The sequence below is a fragment of the Castanea sativa genome, chromosome 7, assembly GCF_040712315.1.
Source record: "Castanea sativa cultivar Marrone di Chiusa Pesio chromosome 7, ASM4071231v1".
Lineage (NCBI taxonomy): Eukaryota > Viridiplantae > Streptophyta > Magnoliopsida > Fagales > Fagaceae > Castanea > Castanea sativa.
In genome coordinates this window covers 35,262,618-35,283,079 of record NC_134019.1, presented here as the reverse complement: position 1 = coordinate 35,283,079, position 20,462 = coordinate 35,262,618, and the positions used below count along the sequence as shown (strand labels likewise).

General features: G+C 34.2%; 1 protein-coding gene across 2 annotated transcripts; it reads left to right on the top strand.

Moving 5' to 3' along the window:
- The first annotated feature begins 3,069 nt into the window (after nucleotides 1–3,069).
- LOC142643046 (uncharacterized) lies at nucleotides 3,070–20,193 on the top strand. 2 transcript variants are annotated; one of them, XM_075817577.1, is made up of 23 exons: nucleotides 3,070–3,230; nucleotides 3,407–3,729; nucleotides 4,879–4,982; nucleotides 5,137–5,205; nucleotides 8,950–9,010; nucleotides 9,663–9,802; nucleotides 10,395–10,584; nucleotides 10,968–11,029; nucleotides 11,516–11,604; nucleotides 12,425–12,497; nucleotides 12,615–12,674; nucleotides 12,990–13,136; nucleotides 13,238–13,276; nucleotides 13,433–13,470; nucleotides 14,326–14,412; nucleotides 14,562–14,727; nucleotides 15,741–15,818; nucleotides 15,963–16,099; nucleotides 16,757–16,833; nucleotides 17,447–17,516; nucleotides 17,656–17,721; nucleotides 18,584–18,734; nucleotides 19,768–20,193. In XM_075817577.1, exons 1-22 carry the CDS (start codon nucleotides 3,171–3,173, stop codon nucleotides 18,716–18,718), a joined length of 2,271 nt encoding a protein of 756 aa, XP_075673692.1. In that variant the 5' UTR covers nucleotides 3,070–3,170; the 3' UTR covers nucleotides 18,719–18,734; nucleotides 19,768–20,193. The 2 variants fall into 2 exon arrangements, with proteins under 2 accessions (XP_075673692.1, XP_075673691.1); XM_075817576.1 differs by having other exon boundaries at nucleotides 3,072–3,230; nucleotides 13,430–13,470.
- Nucleotides 20,194–20,462: the final 269 nt, after the last annotated feature.

The following is a 20,462-nucleotide window of genomic DNA, read 5'->3' as shown; positions in this document are numbered from 1 at the left end:
CAAATCCTCTCTCTCACAATTATCAATTAAAAGAAAAAAAGAAGGTGCTTTAATCTCTCATCTCTTAATGGACGCTACTTATCCAGTACTTAATTGTCAAACTATTAATAAAAATGAACAATTGAGTCAATTTGAAGGGTCAAAATGGAAATTTGAAATATAAACAACCAAAATAAAAACAATCTCAAACTTTAAAAGCAAAATGTGTACTTTAGTCACCAAGGGTCTCGTAACTTTAATATGTTTCCAACGAATGTGTTTAGTTTCAAATTCCCCCCTCTCACAATTATCAAATTAAAAGAAAAAAAGAAGGTTCTGTAGTCTCTCATCTCTTAAATTCACTCCATATTCATTGTAATTTATCTTACATCTTATGTGAATGCTCTACACAATGATTCATGTGATAATATATTAAACCTTTTAACTTCGTGTTACTGATTTATTACTATCAAATAATGGTCATGCTGCATTGTTTCCTAAAAACAAAATCATGATATATTTAAGGACATGTATTTCCTGTACACAAGGTTGCAGCAGTTGTTGCATACAGGGACAGATGTCAAACAAAAAGAGAGACATGTGCAAGGTCATGTGCAACACACATGACCAATACTAAGAGAAAACTTCTGTCAACTATAACGTTAATGATCTCTCTCAAGTACATAGTAACAAATCACTCTCTCTCTCCCATCAAAAAAAAAATCACCCTCTCTCTCACATCAAAACCTCTTCCCCGCCTCTCTCTCTCATCCTCAACCTTCTATCTTATTTGAAACTCCATCCAAAAAACCCCTGCCACATGCTTAGGTTGCCGATCCCACTGACCATGTCTCCACTGTTCCTTCCGCTCAGCCAACATCATCACCTTCTCTAGATAAAGTTCTCAACTTCAATCTCCAAAAAAAAAAAAAAAAACCATAAAATAGCAATAGTAAAGCAAATGAAGTGTACATTTCCCATAAAATGAAAAATTGTCCTAGAACTTAAAAAGGAGAGTATTGATTATTTCAAGAAGAAGCAAAAACATTGAAACAGTGTTCTCTACTTTCTCCCTTTTCTTCTTAGCAGTATTGCTACAATCCGATCCAATCAATGTGTGGGATATAGTTTTAGTTTTGTTAATATATATCTCTAACAAGTTTTAAAGAAGGATTGATAAGTATATATAGTCCATAATCTAGAAAAGGGGAAGGTGAAATTGAAATATTGAGGCGTAACTAGAGCACCAATATTACAGATCTGGGTTGCATTGCGTGAGAGGAGCTGAGCTTGGTTGGGTCGGGAAGGAGGGTTGGCTCGTGGCCCTCACCCTCACCCATAAGTCCATTATACTCGTCCTCAAATTCGGCTCTTCTTCGCCTGATTATCGTGTCAAGATCCGACCCAAAGGAGATGGAGGATGAGAGAGAGAGAGAGGAAAGAGGCGTTGATGGTTTTGAAGAGAGAGAGAGAGAGAGAGAGAGAGAGAGAGAGAGAGAGGTGCCATCATTGCCGTGCACATGCGAGAGAGAGAGGTGTTGAAGGGGTTTTGAAGAGAGTGATTTAATTGTTGCCGAGTACTTGAGGGAGAGAGACTAGAGAGAGATAGAAATCATTAACGTTAGAGTTGACAGAAGTTTTCTCTTAGTTGCACATGACCTTGCACATGTGTCTCTTTTTTTGTTTGACATCTGTCCCTGTATGCAGCAACTATTACGGTCTTGTGTGCAGGAAATCTTTGTCCTATATTTAATGCTTACAATAGTTTTAAATCATATAATGAGCACGTTCATCAAAAATCATATGACGAACACCTACTCATCATGTAATAAGTTGAATAATATTTCTACAAATTGACTTGGAGGGGTGTCAATTACACTTTCACTTGATCTATTCGTGATTTGAATAAAATTTATTAGATTATAATTTTTTAAAAACACACTTTAAGATATAATTGTATTTAATATATGTTGATATGGAAATATTCATGTTGTTTTTATTTAATTCAAAATTTTAAAGAATGTATCTTTTTTTTTTTTTGTTTTTTTTTTTGTTTAGAATGTGTCTTAAACACGTAGTTGTTGGAATTATTATGTGTTATTTTTATTTTCTTAATTTTTTTAATTCAATAATAACAACTTTTTGGTTGAAGGATTTGAAGTTTGAACTTTAATTCTTCTCATAATGTAAAGGGAAGTCATGCCATTAAAGTACAAGACACTTGACCATATACTACTTTTCATAAAAAAATTAAACTATTTAATCAAGAATCATAATTTAGGAAAATCAAATATAGTCAGAAGTTAATAAAACAAAGAAGTTTTTATTAATATCCAAGTAAATTTGATTACTAACTTCTTGTTATGTCAAATGGGTTATTCGTTAAGGCAAAGAATATCAACACTTAATTTTTTTTAATTAAAAAGGAGACACAAAAGTAATTTTAACAATTATATATATAGATATATTTGAAATTATAATATCCGTTCTATTCTACGATGATTGACTTTTGTTATCAAGTTAAACACACAAATTGGTTTTTGGTGTTAGTGGAAGTCTATCTCAAAATCCTCATTCAACAACAATGAACTTTATCAATTGAGCTATAATTTTTTTTTGAGGTAATAGCATGGTTTTTAAAATCGAATCGGCCAAACAATCAAAAAAGGTTCAGTTCCTAATTTTTACTAGTTGAACAGACAATTTTTACAATTAAACCAAAGTTTTTCAATTTTTTATTATATTGGTTTAAGTTTTGATTTTCGGTTAAACTGACCGGTCTGTTTTTAAAACCATGACAAGCATTCAATTTTTTGCATAATTTTAAAATCTAAACCGAACTGAAATGACTGGTTGGATCAGAACTGGATCCTGATTCGGATCCGTTTTTAAAACCGTGATTTTTTGAGGTTTAAAAAGTGGACAAGATTAGGAATGAGATGAAACAGTTGGGCCCAAAAACTCTAATTCAAGTAGCAAAGCAGGCCTCAAGGCCCAAAGTCAACAATTGAGACTACTGAGTAGTCATGTTTTCAGTCACTGCGCTACTACTCAAATAACATATAAAAATAGGTTGCTTTCTTCAACCCCAAACCAAAACCCACTCTGCAAGAAAAGAAAAACTCTCCCCAAAAAAAAAAAAAAAAAAAAAACGCAATAGCTTCACAGTCTCTCTCTCTCTGAACTTGAACATGGAGATCGATTTCAACGAATACAAATTGAGCTCCGAACTCCGAGGCCACGAAGACGATGTCAGATTCCTAATCTCTCTCTCTCTCTCTCTTAAATATTGCTAAAAATTTCAATTATTGTTTATTTTTTTGATCAATCTCGCCGATATTGATTTCTCTGATAGTTTCAAATTTCAATTGCGATGAGCTTGAATTTGATAGTGTTGAGTGAAAAATGATTCAAAATTCGTTTCTAGGTTCGAGGAATCTGCGTGTGTGGAAATGCCGGCATTGCCACGTCATCCAGGGACCGGACGGTGCGGTTGTGGTCTCTGGAGGGGCAAAAGTACGCGGCGTCGAGGATTCTGCTAGGGCACACGAGTTTCGTGGGCCCGCTGGCGTGGATTTCGCCGAATGAGGAGTTTCCGGAGGGCGGTGTGGTGTCCGGCGGCATGGACACGCTTGTTCTGGTTTGGGACTTGAGGACTGGTGAGAAAGTGCAGACCTTGAAAGGTCACCAGTTGCAGGTGACTAGTGTGGCGTTGGATGGCGGGGACATTGTGTCAGCTTCGGTTGATTGGTGAGTGTTTTTTTTTTTGGTGTAATTTAAAGCTGAATTTTTTTGATGGTTGTTAAGTGCTGTTATTGTTTTTGTGTGTTTGATATCATTATGTTGATGAATTGTTGTTTTCAAGGTTAATTTGAGTTTGTTCTTGATGAATTTCGTTACTTAGTAGGCAATGTGTGGGTTCAAAACTCAAGTGTGTGTAGTGGGTTACATTTAGTTCACTGTGTGGAGGATGAGTATGGTGTCTTGGCTTGATGATAAGGACAATCAATATGGAATATGGGGAGGAAACCATATGTTTAAGTCTCATCGTGTCTATATATATAAACTCATTCTGTGTACGTGTAACTTAACAATCAGAAATGAATTTTTTTACTCTATATAAAAGTTGAGCTGGTTCAATCTTTACATATTGACATAATATTACTCATTAGTGTTGATATTTTATTATTACTATTTTGGAATTAGTTAGAATGTATTAGACAAGTGCTGAGGAAGCACAGCCCAACTACATTAGCATAGACTAACCAAATCCAAAAGAAAAAAGAAAAAAGAAAATAAAAAATAAAGAAGCAATAAATTGGAAAGGAGAGCAGATGGGTATGCTGTTTATGCAAATGGAGAGCATGTCAAAGCAAACTTTTAGACCATTTATGGAGCTGTCTACGCATTTCAAAATCTGGTTTGTATTGCACACCCAAGCACAGGAAAATGAAGATAAGGGGACTACGTGCCCATTTTGTATAGCTCATTTTTCACCTTTTTTTTTATTTATAATTTTTTTAATTTTTTATAATGGGGTTGTTTGAGAAAGTTGTATCTAGAAAAAGTGAGCTTTAAAAAAGCTAGGGTTTAGGGTTTACTTAGCAAACCCTAAACCCTATACAATTTTCTTCCCCTATATTATCCGTACTGTTTTGCTAATGACTTTTAGGTCAAATGGTATTTCTTGGTATTTCTGACAGAGACATTTAAGGTTCAAATCCCCCCTTCCCTTGTAATAAATGTGTATTTAAAAAATTTGCATACTGTTTGAATGTTACTTTTATTGTTTGTGTATTGCCGTTTGTTGGGTTTGAGTTATTATCTATGCTTACAAAGGTATATGCATATTTTCTCAATAATTTTCGGTTAGTATCTAATTTGTCTCCTTCACTACAGCACATTAAGACGTTGGAGAAATGGCCAACCTACAGAATCCTGGGAGGCTCATAAGGCAGCAATCCAAGCGGTCATAAAGCTGCCTTCAGGCGAGCTTGTTACAGGTATAATATGATTCAGTAGATGACTGTTCTGCTAGATATTGTTTTAGTTTTTGTTGGTAGTTGGAACTGGTTACATCAGATTGGAATGCATAGATCCAACTATGTCTTTCACTATGAACTTATGGGGTTCATTTTTATGCCATCATGATTTTAGGTTCAAGTGATACAACTTTAAAACTTTGGAGAGGAAGCAAATGTACACATACTTTTGTTGGGCATACAGGTATTTTTTCCATTTATTTGCCTTCATCGTGCTTTATATATATATATATATATATATATCCTTATCTGCAATGTGTTGAAATCATGTGGGAGTGAAAATAATTGTAGATTTTGCAAACTAACGATGCTGTAAAATTTTCTTCTTACATGTCTGTTTGGTGATCATCAAACATATTTTCTTTGAGCTTCCTATAAGTTAGAAGTGGAAGAAGCATTTAATAAGACTTCTGATCTACATGGTTTAATTGATCAAATTGTTGACATGGGTAATCCTCATATGTTTAATGCTTTACATGGTTTGATTGCTAAAAAATTTAGACATGATGATCCCTCTGTATCCTGTGGAGTATTTGGTGGGAAAGGAATGCTTGCACTTTTGACGGGAGTGAGAGATTGATTCTTGATTTGATGTTGCTCTTCTGGACTTTATCTAAGTGGACTAATGCTTTGGGTGTTTTTACTTCTATTCTATGATGCACAGACATGATATAGACACGGACACGGCGATACGGCAATTTTTGAAAAACAAGGACACGACATGGCTTGGACACGGAAATTAAATAATTAATTAAATTTTATATTTAGGCACATTTTTAAATATTTTTAGACATAAAATACGTTTATGTCTAGAATTTAAATTATGTAAAAACTACAAATAAGTAAACTAACACCCAAAGTAGTACATTAATACACATAAAATTTTTAGAGTATAAACCAATAATTTAAATAGGCTACATTCAACATCAAACTAAATACATAAAAGGAAACCAAGCTTTAAACTTTCATAATAAACTATAGCAGAACACACAAAAACAAAAATCACTAAATTCATGATAAACATTATAATTTATAAGGCAAAACAAAAGGCTGAGTAAAGAAACAAAAAAAAAATATAAGTTATAACTTATGTGGCAGTAACAACATTATATATGGCAGTAACAACATTATAATTTTTAATCCCACTCTCACTGATAATGGGATTAAAAAAAAAAACACGTTATAAGTATCTAGCTTATAAACAAAACGTGTTAAAGACGAAACCCATTCACCCAAATGGCCAAATATCGGAAAGAAAAAAAAAAAAACAGAGAGAGAAGCTTAGAGAAGAGATCGGACCTGTTGTCCACGCCGAGAGAGAGAGAGAGAGATCGGAAGGGACAAGGCACGACGTCGACGTCTATGGAGCTCACTGATTGGCCTGATCTTGCTCTGGTGAGGGACAGAGGGCAGCGGCAGCGGGCAGAGGGAGGGTGGGTTGAGAACTTGAGATGTGGGTTTCAATTTTAGGGTATATCGCAAAATCAATGGTATTGGTAAGTCCATCTGTCAAAATCTGTGATTTTCTTCCTTGTCGGACCACGTTGGAGAAGCAAAAAAAGAGAGACACCGCTCAGACACCGGAGTCCGGCGAATCATACCGGTTCCGGTGTCCGACACGTCGCCAAAAATGGTGTGTCAGTGCAACCTAGCTTTTATTTCTTTGGCTGATTTGCTTGATAGTAGTAACTTGCTTTATGATTTGGCTTTTTGTTGGTCCCTCAACACTGCCTGTGAGTTTCAGGATTGGGAGACGGCAAGGTTTTATGCTTTCTGTGCGCATATCTCATCCAAAATACCGGGGGGGGGGGGGGGTGATGATACCATGGTTTGGCAATTGAATCATAGTGTTGTCTTTGATGTGCATTCTTTTTGTAAATCATTATTGAAAGCTCTATCAGTTTTTTTTCCCTTGGCAATGCATTTGGAGTGTTAAGGTTCCTAGAAGGGTGTCTTTTTTCTTATGGACAGTTGCTAGGGGTGGGATTTTCACAATAGATAACCTTGTTAAGAAGAACTTGCCTCTTGTTAATTGGTGTTACCTATGTCAGTGTGATGTGGAAATCGTGGATCATTTATTACTCCATTGCAAGTTTGTCCATACCTTGTGGAGTGAAGTCTTTTACTTGTTTGGAGTTCAGTGGGTGATGCCGAAGACAGTATCTCTCCTTTCTGCATGGTGGAATTGGATGGGCATCCATTCTTCAAATGTTTGGAATATGGAACCGGTGTGTCTTATGTGGTTAACTTGGAAGAAAAGCATTGCCCGAAGATTTGAGGACACTGAAAGAACTGTGGACCTATTGAAGTCTCTACTAACTAGGACTTTGTTTGAGTGGTCTCGTATTTATGGTTTTACGCATTGTACCTCTTTGTCTGATTTCCTTAATTTTGCTAGCTTTTCTCATTGATTTGTTTGTATACGTTTTTTTTTGCAGTGAGTTTACTATCATAAACTCATTGTTCTTTTCTTATCAATAAAGATTCTATTACCTATATAAAAAAAAGTATTTAGTATTTTCTTTTCAAAAAAAAAAAAAAAAAATGTAGACATGATGTTGCTTTTACCAAGTGTGAATCGTGTGATGAGATTGTTGTTGTTTTGGGTAATCATTACCTTTTTTTTTTTTTTTAAAAAAAATTTTCTTTATAATTTTTTTTCTTTTAAAAAAATGGGAGAGTCTTGCCAATGAGCTCTAGCGCAAAAGGAACCTCCTTTCCTTATAAGAATAGAATGAAGAATGAGATTGTGGGTTCTAAACTCATTAGGTGAGTATTGTTTAAAAAAAAGGTGTGAGAACCTTATTTAAAAAAAAAGAAAAGAAAAAGAAAAAAATGAGAGCCTCAAATTTTGAGATCTTCTTTAGTCTAGCGTTAGACTTAAAGTCTCAAATTTGTGAAGTGGCTCTATGCACCTTATATCTTTACCTTGTTCCCTCTTCTTCCCCTCATGCTGTAGGTACTTAAAATAGTTCTTAGGATTAATCAGACTACATGTGGTATTGGTGTATGTCATTATACTCATTCCATCCCGCTCTTGTTTTGAGTGGCGCAATCATTAATACAAAGGTAAAAATAGAGACTTTCTAAAATTTCCTTTACTTTATATTTGAGGCCGCAGGAATTTTAATAAAATGTAAAGCTTAGATACAATTCCTTAGGTGCATTATGTTAGGTTTCCCAATCAAATTCAAACACGGGTTGCATTGAATTTAATTGTCCTTGGAAACAATAACACTGTTTAAATGGTAACACTGTTTAAACAATAACACTGTTTGTACTTCATCGTTCAATGCAACCTTGTGTTTGAATTTGATTGGGAAACCTAATATACTGCACCGTAAGAACTGTACATTACTTTTGCCCTTGAAGAATAATATTGTTTGTTTGTTTTTGTTTTTGTATTGTTCATTTCCTTTTAAAAAAGGTAAGGAAGAAATTAGAGAGGCAATAATTTCCCTTTTTAGAAAGTAAACACAAATGTTAATAGGATGTCCCTAAAAGGAAAACAAGACATTTGAATTGGATATGGACAGAGTAATTGATTTTTCTTAGGGCATAAATGTAATAATGGTTTGGCTTGAGTTGAGAGTGATGGGAGAAATGTGTGGCATGCTTTACACAATGTATATTATTAGTGGTGATGATAACAGCCAAAAGCTTGTTACAATTTATAAGACAACATTAGCTGACCTACGAGGATCGATATTAAAATTAGAAAATGCTTGGTTTCTCCCATGAATTGCAAATCTGAGGAAGTTTTTTTCAAGTGGGTACTTTTGTAGGTTTAGTTGTATGTTTTAAATGTAAAGGATGACATTGGTTAATGCACTTTTATTCTTTTGTTGCTCAACATTTTAGTATTAAAATAGGGTAGTTATTAATTTGTTATCTTAAGCATGTGCTTCTGCACTTTGTGAATTTGCAGATACTGTTCGAGGTTTGGCAGTGATGTCTGATCTGGGAATCCTTTCTGCATCACATGACAGGTAGCTGTTGCTGTAATAATTTTTCTGTTTATAATGATTTGATCGGTTCTATCTGGGATTTTTGTTTTTAATGTACATTTGCATGAAGAGCGTGCCTTAGGGATAAGTGGTTAAAGTGAAAGGTAATACAGTCAAAACAAACAGTAACTTTCAGAATTAAGAACAAAACATCACCAACATATTGGATTTAGTTTGATGGCAAGTGAAACAAACAGCTAGCAGTTTTGACATTGATTATGGTCACCACCAAGTCTTGAAGTTTTCAAATTACAGACTTCATTGTTTTCTTCTTTTCATGATTGATCATGCATGTTGCAAAAAAAAAGTTGAGTTCTTTGACTGGATAGTAGTTCTGTGATTATAGAATTACCTACCTGCTTCTGTGATTTAGAGCATAATGCTAGCAAAGTGTCTTCCATGTCAACTGAACTAGATGTGTTGCAGATATTTGTTGATAATGCAAGCTTCTTTGTTGTCTCTTGGAAATTTTGTTCTTATTTAATTTTTTACTTTAAAAATTTTTGTTCTTATTTAATTTTGCTCCTAATTTTTTTTTTTTCCAATTCCTCATTTGAATATTCAAATTATTCTTGCCCACATTTGTTTTGTGTAATAGGTGTCCCTAACTTTTAATTTGTTTCCATTGCTACAGTTCCATAAGATTATGGGCATTAAGTGGTGAAGTATTAATGGAGATGGTTGGTCATACTTCCATTGTCTATTCAGTTGATTCACATGTCTCTGGACTTATTGTCAGTGGTAGTGAAGATTGTTCTGCAAAGATATGGAAAGGTAGTTATTTCCGGTTTTCATCCTCTTTTCGGAGAAGTTATTTGTGCTTGGATTCTCACATTTGATTCTTGTTCAAGCTAAAATTGTAATTGATCTGTGTTGTTGTCTGGCTCAGATTTATTTTGTGCATTTGTCAACCACAGACTGATCATCGGTGGCCCCATGCTCAATAAGGTTTATAGAGTTTTGGGAGAACCTTTTCAGATTGGCTGTTTTGACCCATACTATTTCTTACATTTCAAGTTCAATACCCCCTCCCCCCCCCTCCAAAAAAAAAATGTAAGAAAAGAGAAGAGGAAACTTCAGTAATTTTTGTTCATTTTCTTCACTTTCAATATTAAATGCCCATTTATACATTTTACGGTTATGGAATTTCTTTAAAAAGACGTGGATGTCTACCTATAAAAAAAAGAAAAAAGATGTGGATGTCATGTGATGACATCTATTGTGGATTGTAAACATTCTTGTCTAATGGACAAGGGATTAGCAAAAGCTTCATATTTGGGTATGTTAAATTTTGGTTCTTGCTATGTAATATGTCCTATATTGCTTGAAATTGAAATGTTTACCCGGTAATCATGTCATGTTTCAGATGGAGTTTGTGTTCAGACCATAGAGCATCCTGGTTGTGTTTGGGATGCCAAATTCTTGGACAATGGCGATATCGTGACAGGATGTTCAGATGGAGTTATTCGTATTTGGACAGTTCATCAGGATAGGTTGGCTGACTCACTGGAACTTGAGTCATATGCTTCCCAACTTTCTCAATACAAGCGAAGCAGGTATTATCATCCATGATGACTTGAATGGGATTTTTTTTCTTTTCTTTTTTTTGCAAATTTGGAATCATTGCAATTTAGATAATCATCCAATTAGGCTCAATATATTAGGTTCTTGGGGACATCCTTCTTTTTGCCTTTCTTTTAAAAATAGTACTATACAATGGACCTCTTCACTTCTTTTTCCCACTTGAAATCTCATTACATGATTATCTTAAATTTTGTTTGAATTCTGAAGTTCTCGACTTATTTCTAATTATGAATATATTTCTGATTTCCGGAAATTCTTTGGATGGATTTTATGATTTATCACCTGTAATTTCCATTTGGATCAACATTACTTGTCAACTTTGACTTATTTTCATGTTGGGACTTGTTTGTGTTAGGAAGAGGGTTGGAGGATTAAAACTGGATGATTTACCAGGGCTGGAGGCTTTACAGGTTCCAGGTGTGATTCTAATTGTACAGTTAGCTGAATGGTATCTTAGTTAAATTTACTAAAGATCTTTCCGTTCAGTTTCTCAGTTATTATCCATTTCAAGTTGTGGATGACAAGGTTTCTTGTATTATAATTGTTGTATAAGAGATTTCTCCTTTTCAAATACGTTTTCAGTGAGTCATTGTTTAATTTTCCTCTGCCAAAAATAAAATGCTGTCAGTAAAGAATAGGAAACATTTATTCCTTGTGTAGTTTGCATGTGACTGGGCTTTGCCTTCGCCTTTTTCTTTTCAGAGTTTCTGAAATATATTTAATGTACATAATAAGAAGAAAATGAGCTTCCATGAATATTGCCAGGTTGCCATATTGACTCCTTTTCCCCCACATGTATTAAAAAAATCAGTGTTCGGATGTTCATACAGGATTGATATGTTGCACCTGATTGCTGTTGTATGCTGCTTAATATGAATTGTATTTTCTTTTCTTCCATATCAGGGACGAGTGATGGGCAGACAAAAGTCGTCAGAGAGGGGGACAATGGTGTGGCATATGCTTGGAACTTGAGGGAACAGAAGTGGGATAAGGTAATTTACAATTCCACTCTAACAACTATATCAGCAGTTAGATTTATGGTTTTATTTGCAATGCAACATTAAGTGGTTGCCTCTCTGGCGCTTGATATACTCTTTTCCTTTTCTTCCTTTCTTTGTTGTGGTGTTTCTTAGAATCTTATGCTCTGCAAGTTTGTTCATTTTTCTTAAAAATTTTAATCCCATGTATAGCAGATGACTGTGACAGGAAAATTTTTGTTTTTTTCCCCTCAATTGTGAATAAAAAACTAGGAAGTATATAGAAAGGTTACAGGTCCAGTTTGCTGTGTGATATTTACAGCCACTGCCTATGTCCCTCTTCACCAAAATTTCCCCCCTATCTCTGACTTCGTTATGGTGTTTGTATTTGCATCACCCATTTACTTAATTTTATGGATGGTAGTGAAGTTTATGGGGAGTCTTTATAATGCAATCTCTCAGATTGCGGGATTCTAAAAATGTGCTCTATCTAGTAGTCTTGACTTATACTTGTTGAGTGAGGTGTCTTGCACTTTCATGCAAATGGCTTTAATATTGTCCTTATTCCTATTCTACTTATTTTTGTGTTGAATCCCCCTCTTTTAACACATGTTTAAATTGACATTTGGAATGAGTTTTGAGCTGGACCATTAAAGATTTATGCTTTTAATTTTATATGTTAGTGCATTTAGTTTGTTTTCCGAGTATTTTTACTTTTGCGGTTTTTGTTTGCACTTTAGTTCTCTCTCTCTCTCTCTAATATTTGATTTTTTTATTTTTATTTTTATAATTAGTCTTATGATTTTTATTTTTATTTTTATATAATTTTTTTAAGATTGGTGAAGTTGTTGACGGACCGGACGATAACCTGAGGCGTCCTGTTCTTGATGGGATTGAATATGACTATGGTCAGAATCTTATGTTCTTTGACAACTTTAATATGGTTGACCATTTGTCTATATCATTTATTTATTTATTTTTTGGTAATAAGTAACGATTCAGTCTTTTATTCTGTTGTTACTCAGTATTTGATGTCGATATTGGAGATGGGGAGCCTATTCGTAAGTTGCCCTACAATCGATCAGGTATTTTTTTCTTGGTCCTGTTTTCCTGTGGTTGATTACAAGGGCATGGCACTTGAGCTATAAGAGTTCACTGGCTTTCCACCTTGTTGCATTATAATTATAATTTTGTGGTCCCAATTTCTCTCAGTATTCTCTCTCTACTCAGTATGATGTTCATGTCTTGCTCTAGTATCAAATAAACGAAGGCACTCATCTCCCTTGATGATATTAGGCCTTAATTGTTGTTTGTTTAACTTACTACATCATTGACATCTAATGAATCATGAATGTAATTGTTAATTCAAAAACCAATGACATAAAATTTGATATTTTCAGATAATCCTTATGCTACTGCTGACAAATGGCTCCTCAAGGAGAATCTACCTCTTTCCTATCGACAACAAATTGTAGAGTTTATACTCCAAAATTCTGGACAAAAGGACTTCACCCTGGATTCATCATTTCGTGATCCCTTTACTGGCTGTAAGTACAATATTTTTATGGAACTATGACATGAACATCTGAGATAATTGATGTAGTCACTTCCTTTTTGCTTGTCTAATGTTTTCTGTTTTTCATTTCAGCTAGTGCTTATATACCTGGAGCAACTTCCAGTGTGTCTGGTATGTATTTTTATTAGTTAAAAATTAAAAATTGCTGTTACTGTATGTTACTTTCTCTTGCATATGCTAATATGTATTGAATGCCAGACTTACTTCACAACCTCCAATGTAAGACTATGGCTCTAATGTTTTTTCATATTCTTGTTTATTTAGCAGCTGTTTCAGCAAAACCCATTTTCAAGCACATTCCTAAGGTATGCTGTTACAGTGTAGTGTTAATAGGTTTGGATATATCAGTCAAGGGGTTTAAGATGCATTTCCAGGAATTGCATGTCCATTCTTAGGGAACTTGTAAAAAAGTATATATTGAGTGATTGTAAAAGCTCATGTATTATATTTTATTTGTTTCACATGAAATATTACCTAGTGAATGCAATGTACTTTTTTAGTATTGTATTCTGTAATCCTCCAGCCAAAAGAAGCTCTTTGGCTTCCCTACTTGACTATTATGGCTCTACTCCGTTGTGGTTGGGATTGACTCCTTTTCACTTAGAGTTGTAGACTGATTTTTTAATTACTTCTAGGTTTTTATTTTCCTCTTAAATAATTATATGTTTATTACTCTTTTTATTGTATTTCTGTTAGAATGTTATGCTTGTATTTATACCCTCTGGTATTTTATGGAATTTTTCTCTATGGTATTGATCCTTAGTTGTACGAGGGAATTATGAGGGTTTTTGTTGTTGTTGTTGTTGTTGTTGTCTATAGAAGTTTCTGATTGTGCTGATTGTGTTTTCATTCTTCTGCACATTTTTTTCGCTGTTCGTTGTTTGGTAGATATGTCATGTAATTGGGCTCTATGGCTGTTTTGAGGCGAGTTTTACCCCCTTGAGCATTTTGGGCTGTGTATTTTGATATTCTATTTCTGTATTCCAGGACTATATCTCTATAGGGGTCGTTGTTTGAGTATCTGATATATTGCTGGTTGGGTTCGTCAATTGGGTGACTTTAAAAGATGCATGCTCCTTCTTTACCTCTCTCAAGTACTTTGGTGTCTCTTTTCACCCTGTCATTTACTTGTCATTCTTTGTCTATCATTTTGTTTCCAGAAAGGAGTGCTTGTTTTTGATGCAGCACAGTTTGATGGGATCCTCAAAAAGATTACAGAGTTTAACAATGCTCTACTCTCTGACTCGGTATGTTCATCTTGAAGGATAAATCACAAAGTAAATTCTACTTTTTCAGAAAAAGGAGAAGTTATCTTTGACTGAGCTCCTGATTAATTTCTACTCTACCACGAAGTAAACTCCTGATTAACTTGTATTTATTGACAAATCTGTTGTAGGAAAATAAAAATTTATCTTTGACAGAGCTTGAGTTTTCCAGACTTGGTGCCATTATTAAAGTTCTGAAGGACACGTCACACTATCATAGTAGCAAATTAGCAGATGTTGATATAGCTTTGTTACTGAAATTGCTAAATTCATGGCCTCTGGCAATGATATTTCCAGGTTAGCATGCCAAAATTCTCAGGCTTCTGCATAAATTATAGGATTCTGGATTCCCATTAGTATCATATTTGTAATTTAAAACTTAGTGAGGAGCTTTCTAAATGATATTAATGGCTGTTCCCTGGTTCTTCTTTACCTACCAAAAAAGGTTTTCTTAGATCTGTTTTAATCTTTTCCGAATATTTCTTAATGTCTCCCAGAGATGACATTTTCTTTTAATGAATTATTTGATGCCTGAATTATCTGACGTATATGGGTATTCCTGTTTTGTTCTTAGAACATCTGTTACTTGTCAATAAAAAGATCTTTTCAAATATATGAGATTTAAGCTTTGAAGTGCCATGGAATTTACTTTTGTATAAGAATTAAAGAGGTCCCCTTGGGGCCAAAACTTATATGTACATTACAGAGCTCTATGCTTGATGCAGGACAGTCTAGGCTTCACCACCTATAGCAGCTTGAAAACCTTAGGCTTCACATCCTTGGGGTTGCTTGGAATCACCAACAAGCAGATAAAGAAATTTCTCACTAAGAAAATTTTATTCAATAATATAAAAAAACCACCTGTATCATTTTTTTAGTGCTTCTAGGATTACAAAAGTTTACATCCCGTAAAACTCTCAACTAAAAAATAATCTGAAATCTTATCCCTATCTGAATCCAAAATAAAAAAAATGAAAAATTTGAAATAATCCAATCCCTTAAGACAAATGAAAATCTGAATACTAAATTTCAAAATAACTTTGGTTGTGCTCCTTGCATCAATGCTATACTAAGTTCTGTACTCAGATGCAATTGTGGCACACTAACTGTAGGTACTATTTAGTTTTATTGATAAATGAATATGCTGTTTATGTAAATTCTGAATGCTTTGATTTTCACTTATTCTTGGATTGTATTGGAGTGTGATTTTACAGTATTATGCTTTTTTTTTTTTAAAAAAAATGAGTAACATTACAGTTCCAGGAAAATAGTTTCGCTCAGTTGGTTAATGTTATACTGTCAATTTGCAGTTATTGATATTTTGAGGATGACTGTCCTGCACCCAGATGGGGCGACCGTACTTCTCAAGCATGTTGAAGCTGAAAATGGTATTGAAGTCAAAGATGAGACCTAAATATTTTTTATTTCTGAAAATATATCTGAAAGCTTTTGTTATGAGGCATTCTTCTTTCTTTATGGATAGTTTTTTACCAAATTCTATCTTGACTGTTGACCTTGTGTGCTCAACACAGGTGTACTATCGGAAATAATCAAGAAAGTCACAACAAACCCAGCTATTCCTGCAAACCTTTTAACGAGTATCCGTGCTGTAACTAATCTATTCAAAAATTCATGTTTCTACAACTGGTTACAAAAGCATCGTAGTGAGGTTGGCACTCGCTTCTTCATTGTTATTTTCTGAGTTTGATCATGCGTGCCAAGCAATGGCCTTAGTTTGAATGTGGTTTTGAGCACTGTGTGCTCTCTATGTGCAGTGGGTGGGTGTTGGTGTCTGTGTCTATTAGATATGGTATGGATATATGGTATTAACATTGTTGCTGACAAGCACTTAATGTGCTCTATATTATATAGTTTTTACTTGTGCTTTTTATACTTTATGTGCTAATTTATTGTTCCCTTGAAACCTTTCTCAGGGTTACATTGGAAATCTCTTGTTTTATAACTGGCTTTGGCCTTTGCTTCACTAAGCCTTCTTGTTTCTAGAAGAATACTAGCTTGTATATTGATGTTCCAAATATTTTTTCTTTGATAATTTCATTATTATTATTATTATTATTATTATTAAAAAAAGATATACGCACTTAGTTTAAAAAATCCCTTGAGCATTTTGTTACACATCTCTTGTTGGGTAGAAATGTAATGGGTACTTGATAAGTCAGTTAGAGAAAACATTTCCCTTTTTTCAGGCCTTTTACTTGGATGATTGTTAAGGCAATAACTGCACAGCTTGTCACACTGAGCATGTTTTCGGTTCGTATATTCAATTGCTTCTCATATTTATTTATTTATTTAACTGATTTTGCAGATTCTTGATGCGTTTTCAAGTTGTTATTCATCTCCAAATAAGAATTTGCAGTTGTCTTACTCCACTTTAATACTCAAGTAAGTAAATTGTTTTACTGTAAATTTGCCAGCATAGTGTTTCTTTTAGTGGATTCTTGAGCAACAGTGAAAAGTGGAGTTGGTCAAAGGCTCTTTAGAATTTGTTTTGTGATTCCTGGAATTTATGTTTTCACAGTTAATTTATTGTCATCTCCTTATCGTTGTACTTTTCACTACAACCACTTATTATCTTGTTAGTCCAGTTTTCAATATTGAGAGAATTATGTGTTTTTCCATCCGCTTACAAAAATTATGGAAACAAACTGCACTATCATTTACAGATTCTCTTTCTGTTCAACCAGCTTGGTCTGACTTTGAAAATGTCCCATCCTTTCACGTCATGATTGGGTCAAGCAGATGTGATCATGAGTAAAAGGAGAGGATTTTTTCTCCACGTGGGACAGCCCTCACCTTTGATAGAGTTGATCATTTAACACCTTTGTCACAAATCATTTTTGACCTATTGGTTTGAGTGGCATAGGTGGTATTTTTTATGCATATTGTAGTATTATAGTCATTCAAAGAGTAAAGGAAGGTAGAAGTTAGGCATATATTTTAAAACTACCTTGTTAGTCAAGTTGCCTAACATTTAGTTCTCTGGTGAGCTTGACAGTTACGCTGTGCTTTTAATTGAAAAGAAGGATCAAGAAGGGCAATCTCAAGTGCTTTCAGCAGCTCTTGTGGTATGTTTTGATTACATTACCAGGCAAATGCTTAGCCTTTTGTCTTAGATGGATTACATTGTTTCTTGATGTTCTCAAGAAATGTCAATCTTCATATTCATGCATTATAGTACTTTTTTTTTTCTTTTTCTTTTAACAGATTGTGGAAGAGGAAAATCTAGAAGTTGATTCGAAATTCCGTGTTTTAGTTGCCATTGGATCACTGGTATCTTTTTATTTTGGTCTTGTTCACTCGTATCTGTTGGTTGATCTGTTAATGTTTATGCTGAATAGTAGGTCAATTCACTGGAGATTTGGCCATATAATTTTTGGACTTTTAAAAGTATGCTTTCATTTTTGGAATACAGATATTTTTTATATATGAATTGATTGGTCCAGAGGGAAAATGATTTGATATTTCTCACTTGAAAATGGTCAAACTTGTAATTTTGAGTGTGCTAGATAAAGCTTGAGCTGTACATTGGAACCAAAGTTTTGTACTGGCATTTCATAATTCTTTTTGTGAATGCTAAAAAAATTGTGAAAAAATTAACAAAAATAGGCCATCGATGGTCACTCATTGCTTTATAAAAATCTTCTGTCCAAGCCTAACCATTATGTTAGATAAAATGTAATCACTGAAGGAGTGGGCCAAGATTTTTTATTTATTTATTTTTCTCTTTTCTTCATCTCATATTTGTTGGTGAAATATTGGTGTCATGCTTGAAACAAGGATGCTCAATGGTGCACACTAATATGTAGTGAGATCTGGCAAATATAACACCTTTTTTTGGAAACACAAAATCTCATTGCCCTGGGCAAAGTTTCGTATGCATGCAAGAGGAAACGTAAAGCAAAATATAATATTGTATATGATGTCATGGATTCATTAAGCTGGATATGATGTTAAGCACGAACTAGGTAAGGGTTTGGAATTTAGTGAGAAAGACTCAACAAACTTAACTGAAGCATAGACTTACTTTACTGAAATAATTTTTTGGTATCAAATATGTATTTGTATAATATTTTACCTTTGAACTGGCCAATTGGATTAATTAGTAATTTAATTGCTGTGTTTCATAATACAGATGCTTGATGGTCTTGTGAGAAAAATTGCCCTGGACCTTGATGTTGAGGACATTGCCAAAGCAGCAAAGGCCTCTAAAGACGCCAAAATTGCTGAAGTTGGGGCTGACATTGAACTGTTAACTAAACAGAGTTGAATCTCTCAAGTCCCTGGTAACTAAACAGTTTTCTCTGGATATTTTGTATCTTTGTTGCTTGTTCAGAGTGTTCACCATCGTGAACACAATGTTCAGTTCTTTAAATAAAAGTTTTATTACCTATAATTTTTGTAAAAAATTTATTTATTTTTAATCTTTGTTGACATGTTTATTTTATCTTTTATCTTTTTTTTTTAATATAAATTTTTGTTAAGTGTCCTATAGGTGTAGTGTACTCCCAGTGTACTTGGGCCTCGCCCCATTTTCTTTTTATAAGTGAAAATTTTATTTTAGTGTTAAAAAAAATAATTTGAAATGCATGTAAGTAGACTGGGAGATGCATTAGTGTGCATGTGTGTGATATACAAGCACACAAAAAATGCTGAATGCATACAGTTCCATTGGATAGTGTTATGATCTTAGTGTCCCACATTGATTAAGTGTAAGCTTAACCATGTGTAGCTCTTGGGCACCCTCCCATTGCAAGCTGGTCTTCAAGAATGAGTTCTACCCATATGGGTACCTATTAGGTAGCTTCCACCATGTGGTTTCTTGTATTTCATCTCCTCTAATAGTGTGATGCTTAGCAATTTTTTAAAGTGCGATGCTTAGCAATTTATGATGGTCTCTAGCTTTTTGTGATTTTGTCATACGCAGACATGTATTATCAATTGCATCAACTGATCTAAGTGTCAGCTGAACATGATAAGATGCAATACACCCCCACCCTGTGTTGGCAAGCCATTCTGTTTAACAACTTAATGTACAATAATAGAATGGGGATGGAAGAAACTTAGAGCCTTAAGTTGTTTAACTATTTCTGGGGGATGTTGTTGGAAGCTTCCTACGATAACACTACTCTCTATATGTACGCACAGTCATACTTGGTCTATGTGGCTATGATTGAATGAATAAGATGGTCGTATATAGATCAAAATGGCGGAGAGGAATTCTTGAGGCCAACGCCAACTAATTTGGGATTTAACTTGAAAGCCTAATATGTTGAGTTTAGTATATGTTGATGATTCTTAATTTTCCTCTTTCCCCAGGTTTGAATAAATAATGACAGCTTGAAGTGAATCTTAAATAGAAGATGAACATTGTGGAAGGTTGATTGGACCTTAAGAGTTCACAGAAATCAGTGAAGAACCGGGCCTCTGTCTGCTGGTTGCATACGCGGAATACTAACATGCCAAAAAGGATCCTTCGATCGATAAAGATACAGGGATATTTTTTTCTTGGGTTAGTAAAAAAAAAAAAAAAAGACTTGAAAGTCAAAATTTAGTTAACAATTTGTGTTGGGCCCAAGGAATTTCTTTATGGTACCAAATGGTGCAGCAATTGTTTTTTCTTATGTTCTGGGGCCCCAGTTGTACCATATTTGTTGACCATTGATGGAACGTTTTTCAAAAATAGAGAATGTAGCCGAATTGCCATTGAAAAAAATGTAGCTGAATGGCCGGCATTTCTGGATATCTATGGCCTGTTCTTTATGTATGTGTGGTTGCGCTCTCTTTGTAGATGTAATCATAGTGAAGATGTAACTGGTAGCCGGCAAGTTGATGTTTCCTTAGTAGGTTAAAATTTAAGCACGAAAGGATTACCGTCATAGAGTAACCTGTTATTCAGCATGGTTAAATAAGCTTAAACATGTTTACTTATTGTTTTGCTTGCTGCATTGAATTTGCTTTATTAAAAATAGATTAGCAGATTATTTTGCATAGTCTATGCAAGTTAGTTTAGT

Excerpts from the sequence above, each read along its gene's own strand:
- LOC142643046 (XM_075817576.1), top strand. The coding sequence starts at position 3,171 with ATGGAGATCGATTTCAACGAATACAAATTGAGCTCCGAACTCCGAGGC. Across the intron at positions 3,730-4,878 it reads GTGTCAGCTTCGGTTGATTG|CACATTAAGACGTTGGAGAA; the intron begins GTGAGTGTTTTT and ends CCTTCACTACAG. Across the intron at positions 11,605-12,424 it reads GGGAACAGAAGTGGGATAAG|ATTGGTGAAGTTGTTGACGG; the intron begins GTAATTTACAAT and ends AATTTTTTTAAG.